Source organism: Cebidichthys violaceus, unplaced genomic scaffold, assembly GCF_023349555.1.
Source record: "Cebidichthys violaceus isolate CVI_PGR_0920_01 unplaced genomic scaffold, fCebVio1.0.p SCAF_619, whole genome shotgun sequence".
Classification (NCBI taxonomy): domain Eukaryota; kingdom Metazoa; phylum Chordata; class Actinopteri; order Perciformes; family Stichaeidae; genus Cebidichthys; species Cebidichthys violaceus.
The window spans coordinates 1,179-17,455 of NW_027176838.1; the positions used below are offsets into that span (position 1 = coordinate 1,179).

The 16,277-nt window shown below is 42.5% G+C and overlaps 1 protein-coding gene across 2 annotated transcripts; it reads left to right on the forward strand.

Moving 5' to 3' along the window:
- Window positions 1-324: 324 nt before the first annotated feature.
- On the forward strand, window positions 325-14,002 carry LOC137890137 (rho guanine nucleotide exchange factor 7-like). Of its 2 annotated transcripts, XM_068734252.1 has the most exons (22): window positions 325-706; window positions 1,997-2,080; window positions 4,782-4,866; window positions 5,144-5,268; window positions 5,379-5,583; window positions 6,474-6,565; window positions 7,536-7,630; window positions 7,964-8,059; window positions 8,369-8,491; window positions 8,592-8,730; window positions 8,820-8,879; window positions 9,007-9,153; window positions 9,285-9,371; window positions 9,510-9,588; window positions 9,716-9,852; window positions 9,939-10,166; window positions 10,326-10,419; window positions 10,642-10,731; window positions 11,144-11,293; window positions 11,569-11,665; window positions 12,031-12,085; window positions 12,214-14,002. In XM_068734252.1, the coding sequence occupies exons 1-22, from the start codon at window positions 542-544 to the stop codon at window positions 12,334-12,336; spliced, it is 2,556 nt and encodes an 851-aa protein (XP_068590353.1). In that variant the 5' UTR covers window positions 325-541; the 3' UTR covers window positions 12,337-14,002. The 2 variants fall into 2 exon arrangements, with proteins under 2 accessions (XP_068590353.1, XP_068590354.1); XM_068734253.1 differs by lacking the exon at window positions 11,144-11,293 and having other exon boundaries at window positions 331-706.
- The last annotated feature ends 2,275 nt before the right edge of the window (window positions 14,003-16,277 follow it).

A 16,277-nucleotide genomic window follows, 5' to 3' on the forward strand; every position in this document is an offset into this window, starting at 1 on the left:
TTATTGCAGCCACCTATACATTTAGACCATTGCATGTAAACAAGCATATAAAACTAAAAACTAGTGGGCAAAGAAGAAGAGAACAATGGTGATGATACAAACGGATCGTCATCTGTGAACAAACGCACCTGAAGTGTATGCTTTTAATTTAAAAACTGTCAAAGGAAGTCGCGTCTCAGAGTGCGTCACTTGACACTGGTCCTGCTGCCACAGTTGTGCACACAAGCAAAGGTGAGAGAGAGAGAGAGAGAGAGAGAGAGAGAGAGAGAGAGAGAGAGAGAGAGAGAGAGAGAGAGAGAGAGAGAGAGAGAGAGAGAGAGAGAGAGAGAATAAAGGAAGGAAGTACCTTTCTCATTTCCACATCTATTATTTTTTTTCTATTTTGGATCATCAGCCTGTGTGATCCAAACCAGTGCGCGTTGATGTTCAAACAAGGCGCGGCTGGCTGACCCTTCTGTCTCATTTCGGACGGACCACAAACAGGGGAGCGCGGTCACTGAAGCTGCTGCTGTTGTTGTTGTATGACATTGGAGATCCGGCCATGAATTCGGCCGAACAGACGGTAACGTGGCTCATCACGCTGGGGGTCCTGGAGTCTCCCAAGAAAAGCATTTCGGATCCAGAGGCTTTCCTCCAGACGTCTCTGCAGGATGGAGCGGTGCTGTGCCGGCTGCTGGAGCGACTCCGATCCGGGACGGTGGACAAAGTGAGTGGATTGAGGGACACAGGGCTGTGGAGGGGGACAAAATAATATGGGACATAAAAACATAGAAAACAAAATAAAAGCTAAATATATTCAGCCCCTAGGCTATATATGTAGACAGTGCATAAATAAACCTAATTATCCGAACATTCTACAGAAAAAAAGACGTTGAGAGTAGTATTTACAGACTTAAAAATGAAAATGCAATAAAAACATTGCCACACACGAATTCTTAGATTTTGTTTTCCCTTTGGCATTAAAGTATTTTGTCCTGTTTGTTGTATACAAAAAAATCAATTTAAAGTCAAAAGGGGTAAGCACTTTTTAGATATAATTTAAATATTAAAGTGTTGTACTATTACTTAAAGTAAAAGCCTCCTGTTAAAAGTGCTAATTTAATCAACAGGTTATGTGTTATCTCACTTGTATGTGCTCTTCTTTTTGAACCCTTTGTTTTTTTGTTTTATTGCAGGTATTTTCTATTCTAGAGATAAAAAAGGAAAGAAGATACGTGACATCTGATATGTAAATCTGATACCAGATCCGATTCCTGCATAGATTCATATTTAAAATTGCATTGCTGTGATACTAATAATTCTCATTAAAAGAACTACTGCAATACATACTACTAATACTGAATGTAGGCTAATTCCACTACTAATTAGTCCACTGTTAACCAGAGCTAAAACCAGTACGAGCCTGCAGTAATAAAGCTATAACCTCCCTCCTCTCTCACGCACACACACACACACACACACACACACACACACACACACAATGGACCATGAGCCTGTCAACGTCATATCCTCCTTGTTCTTATCCTACTTCCCTGTCAGATCTCTATCAAAGTAGCTTCTATTAGCTTCAACTCAACATAGAGGGAGGAATAGCTTCTTTCAAAATAAAGGCATACCTCGTTGTCAGCAGTGGTCAGCAGCTACGGATCACCCACTGTGCTATTTATTAAAAATACACTAGACCACAACAACAACCAGGTACCTTACTACTAACTGCAATAAAATAATGATTTTTGTAGCTTTTACAGAAAGTTCAATTTTAAACACAACATATATAAAAACGTACACAACGCCTTAATTTGAAAATTGAAACCGGAAGTTTAGCTCATTTTCTTTTTGCTAGCTTGATACTAGTAAGCAGCAGGTGGCAAGTGCACTAGCAACGCCTGGAATAAGATTGTTTACATGACGAAAAAACCTTTAACACCTTCATAAACAGTTTATTAACATTTTGTGTGAGTATTTTAAAGCTAATTTAGTGACTTTTTGTGTGTAGTTTTTCCAGGAACCGAGGGGCGACAGCGAGTGTCAGAGGAACGTTGAGGAGTTTGTTAAAGGCTGCGGGGCTTTCGGTGTGGAGGTGAGTTCATATTATCATAATATGTATTTATTAAAGCACTTACACAGTACGAAGCCTAGAAAACACATTACCCCATACCTACGCAAACATATTCATTGTTTATACCACCTTTTTGAAACGTACGTATCCTGCTGTTTATCAGTGACGTCTGTACGGTTAATGTTTAGCCGTTACTCCAGTTAACGGCTCGTGCAACAGGTATTGTACTCACGCGCAACCTGGAAACTTGCCTTTTATAAATCAATATGGCTGTTTCGGGAAATATCTTTTTCGAATATTAATTTAAAAATTGCAATTACGATACAAATACTGTGTCTCTATACAGTTAAACAATGGATGTTTAGTCAGCAAAGGTGTGTATATGTGAGAAGAGAGAGAGAGAGAGAGAGAGAGAGAGAGAGAGAGAGAGAGAGAGAGACAGTGAGACAGTGAGACAGAGAGAGAGAGAGAGACAGAGAGAGAGAGAGACAGTGAGACAGAGAGAGAGAGAGAGAGAGAGAGAGAGAGAGAGAGACAGAGAGAGAGAGAGACAGTGAGACAGAGAGAGAGACAGAGAGAGAGAGAGAGAGAGAGAGAGAGAGAGAGAGACATAGAGACAGAGAGAGAGAGAAAGAGAGAGAGAGACATAGAGACAGAGAGAGAGAGAGATTTGTTCCAGAATTATTCGATTGCAGAACTAACAGAATTGGACCAGTTCTGGATGTTCAGTAAGGTGTGCATGGTGTCAGCGGGGGTGAAAAAGCTTAAATATTAGCACATGAAATGCTCATCATGCTGGATCTTTCAACCACAAAGCCACTCGACTCCTCAATGTTCTGATCTGAAGTCAGACACCTTGTCCTTTAGGCCACTAGGTTACACAACATCTGTGTGTTCGCACAACAGTGGGTCGAGCCAGGTTATATCCTGCCCCACAGTGGGTGTGTAGAGAGGGCTAGTGAGTAGTGTGGTATGCAAAATGACACCACACACACACACACACACACACACACACACACACACATTTCGATCTTTGCTATGGAAAAAAGAGCAGGTTATACAACACAGGAGTCCCGGGCCTGTAGACCTTTAATAAGGTTTTGCTCCACACTTGGAGAATTATTTTTGATGTCCCTAACAGCCCAGTCAGTAACGAGGGGGGGAGGGTGGCGTTAAAGAAAATCCTGAGTCGGTGGTAAAGGAGCAATGGAAAAAGAGTGAGCAGATGAAATAGAGGGGACGAGTGGGTGGGCTGACGTAATGCGACACGTCAAGTAGTCTGTGGACCCAATCACGTTGATTAGAAGCATGTCGGCCATGTTGCTGGAAGCCGAGGGCCTCCTTCAGCAGCAGAGGAGTGATTCTCCCAGACACTCGCTGGACGGGCAGAGGACGAGCCGGACACCGTCTGTCCAACAGAGGGACGGTGTGAGTCCTGACTTGATTAACCGGACCTACACAATTAATCAGATCTTAAATCTATTAATCAAACTCAATCCGGTGGGTTATTGATTCTGTGCATTTACGTCTCCGCCGCGTTAAATCAAGCGCTCCCTGTTATCAGGTAAGCTGTTTGACCAATCACAGGCTGGGATTATGTTCTCTCTGCTTCTCACAGCTGTATGTGTTTCACTGTAACATGCAAGATGAACAAAACTGCGTTTAATATACAGTTATTAATATCTTGTATGTGGTATGCGGCATTACTGCTATTTATATGATGTCAAATTGTATTTATATTTAACTTTTAAGAATCCATTCTAATTTAAAGATGTTAACAAATATGTCACGTAGAACCGAATTCTTTCAAAGATCAATAAAGTGCTCTTTATTTCAATATCAACTGCACTTTTTCTCCCTTAGTGAGGTATAAGATCCTTCTGCGAGAGCTTTTCTTTGTCGCTGACATTCTACATGTGTTTCTTTTTAGTGTTGCGGCAGCTAAAATACCCAAAATGTGTACAAATGCAACCTTGGCGCTGGTACATTTCTACTGCAGCGGTGCATAGACAGCCTTGTTTTGTACCTTGGCCCAATGCCAGTGGGAGAGATGGGAGTGTGTGTTAACTGTTGGGTCCACACCGCCCTGACTACTAATCAGCCTGTGGATATAAATCAGACCAAGTGGGTTCTTAAAAGGAGGACTACATTAAAGAACGCCGTCGTTTTATCATCACACTAAAGAGACCTGCTCTTCACTATTCCTGGCTGCTCTCAGCTTTTTAAATAAAGTTTTTAAATCAGAAGTTTTCAAGCCCCACATGACCTCCACCTTCAGTGTGTGGTATACACACGATTAGGGTCTTTTGATTGTGTGTGTGTGTGTGTGTGTGTGTGATGGGATTACAAGGGGAAGCTCAGACTTTGAGTAATCCTGCTCCAGACTGCAGTTGGAGAAGAGACACAAACCCCCCACTGCACTTAGCATTTCTTCATTTTTAGGCTGTAGCATGCGTTCATAAAGTAAATTCTTAATGAGAATCGATGCGAGCTGAATACCAATATTCTATAGGAACACACTCACACCGTTTCTAAAGCATCGTTTTCTGTTGGATTCATTCAGTAAACCGTGTTCTGTGGTAATCGTTCATGTTATTATGATCACGAACATCTCTGTGTGAGATGCATGCGTGGAGATGTCAGCTCTGTGTCCTCTATACATGTATTATGAATGTGTGTTTGTGTTTGTCTCAAACTCCTCAAACTTTTTTCTCCCCTTAAGCCTTTCGAGGTTAATGACCTCCTGCAGGGACTGAACTTCTCCAAGGTCCTAAACTCCCTGGTGTCCCTCAACAAAGCTACCGAAGGTGAGATTATTGTGTTTTTACAAATTCTTTTTATTTTTCCCGTCTTTTGTTTACCTTTTTTTTTATAAATGCACTACATACTTGTGTCATTTAATTATTAAAATCAGTTCTAGTAGTAGTATCTTATGTGATAATGTCATATTACCTTGTACTGTATAAAATAATAATATATGCTCTTTAGGTTCATTGTTGGTATTAGTGTCATTATAAGGGTTTATAATGAAATTTAGATCTTTTAATTGTTTAACTTGACTGTTAATTGAAACACTGTGTGCAGATTTAGGTGTTTCTGAAGACAGTGTGTGCGTGCCGCACTCCTCACACTTGAGGATCAAGTCGTTTGACTCTCTGAACACTCAGAGTCGCTCCTCCAAAGTGCTGCAGCCTCAGTACCGCAGCCTGGTGAGTTAACGACGACAACAACAACAACAACAACAACACATCTGAGCAATGTGAGCAGACAAACAGTGACTGGGTCAAGATGTACAGCACTGATAACGGTCTGTCCTCAGGACATGTCGGAGGGCGGCGGGTGTGGCCACGCGCTGTTCAAGGCGCGCTTCACCTTCCAGCAGACCAACGAAGACGAGCTCTCGTTCTCCAAGGGCGACATCATCAGCGTGAGCCGGCAGGAGGAGGGGGGCTGGTGGGAGGGATCGCTCAACGGCCATTCTGGGTGGTTCCCCAGTAACTACGTACGGGAGCTGAAAGGAAGCGGTGGGTGCAGTGGCTGCTCTAGATTCAGATTTGAGACAGAGTTTACGCTCTTGTGTTAAAGATGATGCACATGCTGCTTATCAAAGATCTTAGACTAGACCCAAACCTCTACCTCTTTCAGTTGCAGCATTATTTCTTCAGGAAGTAGGCCTAATTATCCTTTAAACATATCGTTACAGCTCATTTGTGTGTGGCTCGTATTCTTGTCCTGTGCATGTAAGAGCCGTTATCCTCCTGGTTTGATCGTGTTGCTTTCTGAGGAGAGGAGGCAGGGACGAAGGAAGGAAGCTCCACACGCACACAAAGACAGGAAGTGCCTGAGCTGCTGTATAGAAAAGGAACTTCCTGACTTAATGCTCACAGCAGAAAACAGGGATCATGATAACAGCCATTCCACACTGAGGAATGGCAGCAAATGCACATGACCAGAGGGAGTTGTTGGACCCAAGATTAGGATGATGAATTGGTGGCCACATGTGCCTGTTATCTTGATATACTGACATACGTAGTCGATTCAGCTGCAAGTGGCTTTTTATGTTCTCTAGTCAGTGAGATAATAAGTAGATCAAACTCCCCAGTATCTAGAAAACGCTTATTACTCTTCTGGCTTTACATTGCAATGTCTGCGAAGGACAATAGTGAAGTGAAGGATGTGACAGCATGCGCTATTGTTGGCCGTACAATGTTGAAAAAAATAAACAGGGCCGTGTAATGACATTGTGCACTCAGAGAATTGCTTTAAAGCATCCAATCATTGGTTGTCCTACATGCTGTAGAATATATGCACACAACAAGTCATGTTCTTGATTAGTTCGGCTACGTTGCTGCTCAGCATTTGATTGTAACTTGATGTAACCTGCTTGTTTCTCTCCCTCTTTCTTGCTTTATAGACAAGACATTAGACAAGCCAAAGTCTGGGACCTTGAAAAGCCCCCCCAAAGGTTTCGACACCACCATCATCAGCAAGACCTACTACAACGTGGTGAGCATCGTGTCCTCAAGCAACTGTGTTAGACCTGGTTAATGAATTCTGAAGACATCATCTCCTTTGTTCTCTCCCGGTTAGACTGATGGAGTGAACCGAATTAACAGATCGTTCTCACATGTGTGCCTGCTTTTTGTTCAGTCAATAATGTTTCATCCGCACATCCAATTAATGATTGTGTGGCTGCGTCTGCGTGTGTGGAGGCTGCACAGCACGCCTGTGTGGGAGTGCAGCAGATGTAATGTAGGTTATTTCTTCCGTCCCACTGGTTTCTGGGGCAGCCTTGCCCCGGGGTTGGCTTCTGACAGTGTGTGTGTGTGTGTGTGTGTGTGTGTGTGTGTTAATAATGCAGCAAGCTGCGACAGTCTCTTTAGACAGTCCATCTCTGGTTGGGGTACCTGAGCCTCTCACTCACACACGCTGCCTGAAGTCAAAGCTGTTCCAAGAAAATAAAAAGCAAAACAAAAAGAAGATATAAATAAAAAGTTCTTCTAATGGACAGAGCAGAATATTGTAGAAGCAGAAGACGCAAACTTTGGGCTATTTTTGTTTGAGTGCGTTTGTGCAGTTTGCTTATTCTTGTAGCCCAAAGCCTTCAATGTCCCCCTACACATCTATGTTTTATGATATTTATTTGAGGTCCAAACCTGAGGGGAGACCAAGCAACATGTGTCTGAAATTCCACAATTCATTAGCAGAACCCTCACTCCTCAGAGGCTGTGATGTGGTGGAGTGATGAGCCAATTAGTGGAGTCAGACCCATAGAAAGCTACTGGTGTTACGGCTCCCATCGGGTCTGATATCTCTCTCCATTAGCCTTTTACAAAACACATCTCCTACTAATAAGCGAACAGCTCGGAGAGTCATTTCGCCTTAGCGAGAGCTTTTGTCTAACATTAATGGAAAATCACTCACTGTAATTAATATAAAAGTCTCTGTGTGGTTTTGTGGTCCGTGTCCACCTCAGGTCCTGCAGAACATCCTAGAAACAGAGACTGAATATTCGAGGGAGCTCCAGAGTCTCCTGGGCTCATACCTGCGCTCACTTCACCCCACAGACAGGTTTATTTTTACACTTTTATTTTTACACTGTTTAATTCAACAGAGTCAGATGTTAGAGCATATCTATTGCAATACCAATATAATCTGTCAAATTTGACAGAATATAAGAACACACTGTATATTATATGCATACTGGATGTGTCCTTTGTCCTACATTATACACATATAAATATATTACAAAATGCATGAATTATTATCCGAGAGCTTCACAAGCATAATGATTTATTTAAACTAACCTTTTATTGAAAATGTCAGCGATCCATTATGACTCTCCTCTCCTCTCCTCTCCTCTCCTCTCCTCTCCTCTCCTCTCCTCTCCTCACTGTATTGCAGACTCAGCAGTGTTGACATCAGTCACATTCAGGGAAATCTGGAGGAGATCTCAACCTTCCAGCAGATGCTGGTTCAGTCCTTGGAGGAGCATACAAAGTCAGTGCTCTGATCTCCTTCTGTCTGCTACAGATGCTGCTGGAACATAGTGTGATAATGAACTTGTCAAATGATAATATGACGTCAATAACTGCGTAAAAAAATAAGTTTTGAACCTCCTCCGGCTTCTCTTCTAAACCAGAGGGGCGCTGAAGCTCAGACCTGGTATTAGTTTCATGTAGGCAGTTAATAGAGCTACAGTGACATCTAGTGGTAGACTGAAGGAACTGTCTGTCTGAGTCCTGTGTCGATGCAGTCAAGAGAGATAGAACGGTGATAAAGTGTCTTTGTGATCCCGTGTCTGTGTAGACTCCCAGAGAACCAGCAGAGGATCGGGGGCTTCTTCCTCAATCTCATGCCCCAGATGAAGCTCATCTATGTGGCCTACTGCTCCAACCACCCATGTGCTGTCAATGTACTCATACAACACAGGTACAGTCAGAGATATGCTATTTCGTCTTGTGTGTTAGTTCCTATAGCATGTGAATATATTGTGTGTGTGTGTGTGTGTGTGTGTGTGTGTGCATCACAGTGAGGAGCTGGGGGAGTACATGGAGTCTAAGGGGTCGTCCTCTCCTGGGATCCTGACGCTGACCACTAGTCTGAGTAAACCCTTCACCAGACTGGAGAGGTACCCAACGCTGCTGAAGGAACTGGACAGACACATGGAGGTGAGCCACCTGTCTGTCTGTGTGACTATCCAAATAAATAACACAACAATGAGCTCAGTGAAAAGTGTCTTTTCTTTCCTTTGTCTCAGGACCAACACCCTGACAGAGCCGAACTCATTGCTGCCATGATGGACTTTAAAAACTTTGCAGTAAGATAGAAACAGTGTGACGTTACACCTCGGTGTTACTCATGGAGGTGTACGGAGGAACTGTATTGATTTGAGTTTTTTGTGCATTCATGTGCCTCTGAATGCTTCTACGTGTGTGTGTGTTCAGACTCAGTGCCAGGAGGTGAGGAAGAAGAAGGAGCTGGAGTTGCAGATTTTAACAGAGCCAATCAGAAACTGGGAGGGGGATGACATCAGGACTCTGGGCCCCGTTCTCCACATGTCCCATTCTACAGTCCGCACGCAGAACTGTCAGGTACGGACACTGACTTATTGACCTAAACAGGCCTCATGTTGCATTCAGACCCAAAACGAACACACAACACTGTTGTGTTCAAGTGACCACAAGAAAGTAAGTTAACGGTGTTTTTTGTCTTTGTTTTTCAGGAGTCAAATGAACGCTACCTCGTCCTCTTCCCTCACTCTCTGCTCATGCTCTCTGCCAGCTTGAGGATGAGTGGGTTCATCTACCAGGTATGTTTAAACTTGAATGATGATTTAAAGCATAAAATCGTTCCCTGCAGCATTTAAATGGGTTTCGGTCTCTTCGTTCAACTGGTTTACACACGTGTGTGTGTGTGTGTGTGTGTGTGTGTGTGTGTGTCTCCATAGGGAAGGATACCACTGTCCGGGATGCTCATCTCCAGAATAGAAGACGGAGAAAACCTGAAGAACGCTTTTGAAATTTCTGGTCAGCCCTTTCTGTCGTCATTTGAATTGTCTATTCTGGCAGAATTTGGTATTCACAGGTATACACACTGTACTTGCACTTGTTTATTAGTATAAAAACAACTGTGTGTGTTGTTGTTGTTGTTCAGGAGGCCAGTGTGATCGGGTGCAGGTGGCCTGTAACAGTCAGCAAGAGCTACAGGAGTGGCTGGACCTTCTCACCAAACACACACACACTCCGGCCACGCACACACACTCACAGAAGCCTCAGTCCGTCTGTCACACGGTAAGTCCTCAGCTGATCCACTTCACTGCCTTCATACAGCATCTGTTCTTTCCTGTTTTCTATCACCTCTTCTCCGCTTCTCCCAGTTGCCCTCTCAGCCCGCCACTCCCTCCAGACACTCGGAGTCTCGTGGAGGGAGCATTGGACACACCTACCACACCCTTCCCCATCCCTCGTCATTTGGGACGGCCCTCAGCAGCAGCAGCCCTATGTGGGGGCCCCTGGAGCCACCGAGTACCCCGAAACCCTGGAGCCTGAGCTGCCTTCGCCCTGCGCCTCCCCTCCGGCCCTCGGCTGCTCTCTGCTTGAAGGAGGTGCTGTACACATATGGCATATTAAAATGTGTTGCTCAGAGTGGGAGTAAGGGACCTAAAAGGGTTCTTGAGGATGTTTTTTTTTTATCCTATGAGTCCTGTTGAATTGGACTTGGAGCTACATTCCTACTCAACATATTTCTGTGTCTTTGTTTGTAGGATATGAGTAAGAGTCCTAAAAACATGAAGAAGCTTCTGCCTAAGAGGAAGCCAGACAGGAAACCTTCAGAGGAGGACTTCACCGTCAGAAAAAGTAAGTATGCAAGTCAGCAGTACTTCACTCCTACGTGAATGAACAATGTTTCCTTAAACTTAAAAAAATTTGTTTAATTCATTGGTACACATTCTATTGCCTTCACGTAGGCTTCCGTTACTTAAATATAAATAAATATATATATATATATAACAAAGTTAATAGCCAATATCCACATGTGAAGTCTCTCACATGTCCTTCTGTCCTCTCCTTGTCTCTCAGGTACAGCAGCTCTAGAGGAGGACGCTCAGATACTGAAAGTGATCGAGGCGTACTGTACCAGCGCCAAGACACGACAGACGCTCAACTCCAGTGAGCGCGCACACACACACACACACACACACACACACACACACACACACACACACATGCTCACACACTGTCTTATTGCTAACCGTCGTTTGTTCTCTGCCGTCGGCTCTAACAATGTTTTTCTCTCTCCTCTCTTTTTCATGTCTGCCCTTCCTCTGCTTTCCTCATCCATCCTGTTTTTTCATTAACTATTTCATCCATACGTTTGGTTTCATCGTCCTCCTTTTATTATGAATGGTGTCTTACTCTTGTTTCCCTCATTTTAACTTGGTTTTGCCTTTTGTTTCTGGTTAAAATCTTTTTTTAATTTATTTACAACTTCACTGTGGTTTGCCCCCCCCCCCCCCCCCCCCTCTGACATTCAATTTGGTTTGTTCAAACCCCGTCTATTGCTGGTTACTTTGTGGTACAGCCTGGCAGGGGACTGACCTCATGCACAACCACGTGCTCGCTGACACCAGCCTCACCGTCGCTGGCAACCTGCCATGTTCTGACCAGTCAGAGGACTCGGATTATGACAGTCTCTGGACCGCCACTAGTTACAGGACTGCCTCATTTTCTCGTAAGACATCGGTGTCTGACATGCTTAGCGAACCGGCTAGCTTACAGCTAGGAACAGAAGTATCTATATATCCTCCCAAACATTTCCTCTGCTGTGTGTGTGTGTGTCGTTGTGTACAAGCCTCTGTGTACAGTAGATTCAGTAAGCAGATACCCCATAGTACAGTATATTTAATGACCGGATGTGTGTCTGTTTTGTTTGTTTGTGTGCATATGTGTATGTGTGTGTGCATCACGCAGGGTTAATAACTTCCACTGTTGTCACTGTTCAATCAGGCTCCAGCAGGAAGGACGTGCACATGTTGTTCCCAGAGGAGGAGAAGATCATCGTGGAGGAGACCAGGAGCAACGGGCAAACTGTAGTGGAGGAGAGGTGAGAGGGGAGCGACGAAGGTGTGTTTTTTATGTCTTCTCAACATGAGGATAAGTTAAGCTTTAATAGCGGAGACTGTGGGGACAAAGAACAGCAGCAGCAGCAGCAGCGAATAAAAGGATGCAGCATCAAAAGATACAACACAGAGGAAAAGGGGAGATTCTGAACTCACAATGAAACCAATCACAACTCAAGCACACATTTAGAAACTTTCCAAACTTGTAAGCATTCAAAGCATGTATGGCCAAGAGTCAAAGTGGAAACAAACCACCATGTCAGTATGTGAAATGATGTAAAGGGTATTTCACAGTTGGTATCAGGCTGCAGTCAGTGTGTGTCGGAGTAAAGCTGTTCTGTTCCTGCAGGAGTCTGGTGGACACTGTGTACAGTCTGAAAGATGAGATCCAGGGGCTCAAACAGGTGAGTCTGCTGAATGTATTAATGACCTGAGCTTATCTCATCAGTGACTCGTTAAAAGGTTCAAACTTCTGTCCAAGAACCAATAGAGATATTCCTCTCCCTTCCTGTCATTCTTCGTCTCTCTCCAGGACAACAAGAGGATGAAGAGGACGCTGGAGGAGGAGCAGCGAGCGAGGAAAGAGCTGGAGAAGATCGTCAGGAGAGTTCTGAAGAACATGAACGACCCCACCTGGGATGAGACTAACCTCTGAGATCAATATGGATCTGATCACCACGGACAAGACCGACTTTATGACTTGATAATGACCAAATGAACCGTGCCAGAAGCTGCCAATTCTTCCTTCAACACGTCTTCACCATTTTCACTTGCTTTGTAACAAACTGTGGACCAAGAGAAAAATGCCCGCCAGCCAACAGCAAAGCCATCCCAACAGACCGAAAAGCTGTGAAGCCAAATTAGCTGGTAGGTATGATGACATCACTTCCTGTCACGCTCCTTTACTTTTTCCCACAGCCTTGTTCGGAGCAAAATCACTGTTTTCTTTCCACTTTTTCTCATCGACCTGTGTATTCGTCTTTCATTCCTCCTTGTGCTTATCTGCATAAAGTATGACATGTCGCTATTAGCAGGACAGTATTTTATTGACTGGCCTCGTGCATGAAATAAACATTTCAAAGAGATGTGAACTTTAAATAGACATCCACACTCCTCATTTCATTGGCAGCCATTTCTATTTTATTGTATGATATATTTTTCTTGATTCTAACAAACTATAAAGTTGGTGTATTTCTGATATCAAATACAAAGTGTAGTACGGCCTAAATTTAAAGTAAACCATAATTTATCAGCACTTAAAAGTGAGGGATTGCTTCCTGGGACATGCAAGTTTCAGGTGATTATTTTGATTATTTAAAATATATATAATATTTTTTTATTATACTTCTATTTCAAGGTGCATATTCTTGCAAATAAACACTTGAAGCAACATTTAAAAGTTTAAGAAACCCTGATTCAGGAGGAAAATATGGGCGCTTCTATTACAGTTGATCAAAATAAAATCAAGAAGACCTCAAAGCCCCACGCCACTACAAATCCAGGCTGCTGTGGCTCCATGCAAACATGACTCACAATGTAAAGGCAGCTGAGGCGTTAACTAAATGTTTAAAAATGCAGAGGTTCACGCTTCCCTTAGTCACTTGGAATAGGGTCCAGCTAAATGTTCCACCTGTAAGTCCTTTCATTGTTCAACACTTCACAGAAGTTGTATTTATGTTGAACTTTTCTAAACTACTGGCACCTTTTTTTGCTCCAGCTGTCTATGTTATGATGGTCAGAAGGAGGAAGTTATTAATGAGACAAATAGTAAAGTCAAATACTGCACTGAAGCGTTAATGTTTAGTTTCTCCTAACAGGAGCTAAAGAATATATTCACAGCTCGCCAGCCCGCTGCTCTTTCTGTTTCAAGACCAAATCCCAAGCAATACAACACTGGAAAATGTTTTTTAAATTATTTTTACAATGTCAATATGCAACTTACCGTGTAATGATTTCTTATTTTTATATTTATGATTGTGTTTCTACTCTGGTTTTGATTTGTAACACTGCTTCTTTTCTACTTGACCTGTTTGATGATTTGTGCAGCATATCTCTCATGAACGTTGTGAGACGTGCCTTGGGGGAGAAGAACATTTCACTTTGCTAAAGTTATTATTGAAATTAGAAACCACACTAATGCAAGCTATGTGATATAGTTTGTCAATCATTGACTCTAACTTATGTATTTAAATGAAAGTGACTGATGTAAATATATTGCGTGTTCAAATGTGATGATGGTGATTACAGTAGTTACTATGACAAGAATCATCCCCCCTCTATTTATTTCACCCATTTGTCCGTTAATAAAATGTTGAATCAAACAGTTGTCTAGTAAATCTATATCTCTCTGCAGCTAAAACATTAATAAACCAACATACAGTGACATGCATGAAAGGTTGTACTAATTATTTCTCACACAAACGCATAATGCAGTTCTCTTACATAAACAGATCACAGGCAGCTTCGACATATTCATATTAGAATGCTGTCTTTGATTAAATATGTATTTGTCTCTTAAATTCCCGAGTTCCCTCACATGAGTGAAACAGCGCCCCTGCTGTTAGTGGTCAGAGTAGAACATTACACCCTCAAACGTGGGTGAAACAGCGCCCCCCTACGTTTTACGTACAATCAGTGTGGCCAGAAAGAGTATTGCAGGCTTATTGCGGTCTACCTGGGAGCACAGGTGGAAGTCGTTATCCCTAATTAAACCTAGTTAAGTATCAAACAATCAAGCAGCTTCTGTAAGGCCACCGTGGAACTGAGCGGAGACGTCGCTGGAAAAGAAAAGATGAAGTTATTAGTGAAACCGGACAAAGTCTGTCAACACTACAAACAAACGGAAAGTTAACACGGTAATTTAAATTAAACAACCGTTTAGCTTCCAGTGAAAGTAACGTTCGCTAGTTACCCGGTGTTGCTAATGATGTCTGCTAACGTGCTAACAGCCACAGAGAGGAAACAAACAAACAAGAAGACTGTCAACAGAGAGGAAGAAGACTTCTGTCAACAAACAAACAGACTTTCATAGCAGTTGGACATCAATGAACATCTCCATGAAAGAAAGGAGAATTGACATCGACAACAAATGTGAGTAATATACACTTTATCTCTGTTTGTCTCTTTGATTGCTGGTTCATTTCCTGATGTTTAAGTGTCTCGCGTGGGTGTATTAAACTCTGCATTGTGTTGATGTTATGCAGGTTACTCTCTATAAGTCATGTATTTGATACATGCATTGATACTTTTGTGATGTAAACTATGAATGTTTTCTCAGTATTCAGCACTGATATGTACCTCTAGAGTACACATTTTGTAGTACTACATGCATTTGTGTCTGCTGACAGAATACACATAAGAAACGTGTGTAAGTCATGTATCTCTGATATGTGCATTAGTTTAACTTAAACCTGTTTTATGTGATTGCTTTATACATAGCATTTCTTACTGAATGCAGGGCATGGATTGGGGAAAATACTCTTTTCATTTTTTGCTTGTGTTTTTAGCTCTCGGTTGTGTTCGGGTATTTTCTTACCTGTGTGAGAGCTCTATTATCTGCTATAAGGAGTTCATATGGAGAGTTTTGCTGCGGAAAAGAGGGCTCTTGCTTAGAATAACCTGTTTTGCACATTTAGATGAGGAATAAACTGCAAGGTGAAAGACGTCAGATGCTTATTTTACTGCCATTGTGACTCTCTCTTCCTGCACTGTGCGCCATTGTAATATTTAAAACCTATCTACTGATGAAATAGAACAGTATATATATGTTTGCTGTGTGCTGATTGTCTGATAGGCTTTAGGAAAGTGGCTTCTGTTTGAGTAGAACATATATAAAGTGCATATAACTCTAATCCACTGAGATGATTCATGGAGGCTGTGTGGCTGCATGGTGACTATAGACACCACTTACAGTTTCATATTAACATGTGACACCATAGAGGTTTCAGACAGACACCTATTGTATGTATTCATTGTAAAGCCTCTTTTTCTTGAATTTGATCTCCACATGTAGATAAGTGATGTTTCACAATGCATCACTGACAGTTTGATGGCTTCCGTGCTGGATGTCTGTTATCAATGCAATCAATAACATCACGGGGCTAAATTGCCATCGGGTTTTGGCAGGACACCAGTGAGAAGCATTCTTCCCATAACAACAGAGGAGAAAAGAGGCTTTGTAGAGTCGTCCTTACTAAATTGACAAGGCCTTTTACAGCCTTTGATACGGGGCTGGCTGCCTCGCACAAAGAAAGGCATATAAATTTGCAGATGTCGTCTGGAAAGCTCAAATGTCAAAGCTTTTCACAACAACACCAGGGCCCTGCAAGAGGAATAATTGATCGGTTCACCTTTTGTCTCGAGCCAAATATTCATCCAGGAGGACAAAAACAGGAGGCAAAGCAAAAGATGAAAGAGCATCTTCTTCAGTCAGCGTGTGCTGACGCTTTTAAGAATAATATATTTTTTCCCCATATTTTACAGGCCAGTCAGTGCTTACATATGCAGCGAAACCACTGAGGGAACTGAATTGAGGAAGGGCTCGTTTTTTATTGGTTTGCAGCTTTTCATGTGTAAGAGTTGGACTTATTTCTTCCA

Coding starts and splice junctions, on each gene's coding strand:
- LOC137890137 (XM_068734252.1), top strand. CDS start 542: ATGAATTCGGCCGAACAGACGGTAACGTGGCTCATCACGCTGGGGGTC. Junction 10,167..10,325: donor CTGCTCTCTGCTTGAAGGAG/GTGCTGTACACA, acceptor CTTTGTTTGTAG/GATATGAGTAAGAGTCCTAA. Junction 10,732..11,143: donor ACGACAGACGCTCAACTCCA/GTGAGCGCGCAC, acceptor TTTGTGGTACAG/CCTGGCAGGGGACTGACCTC.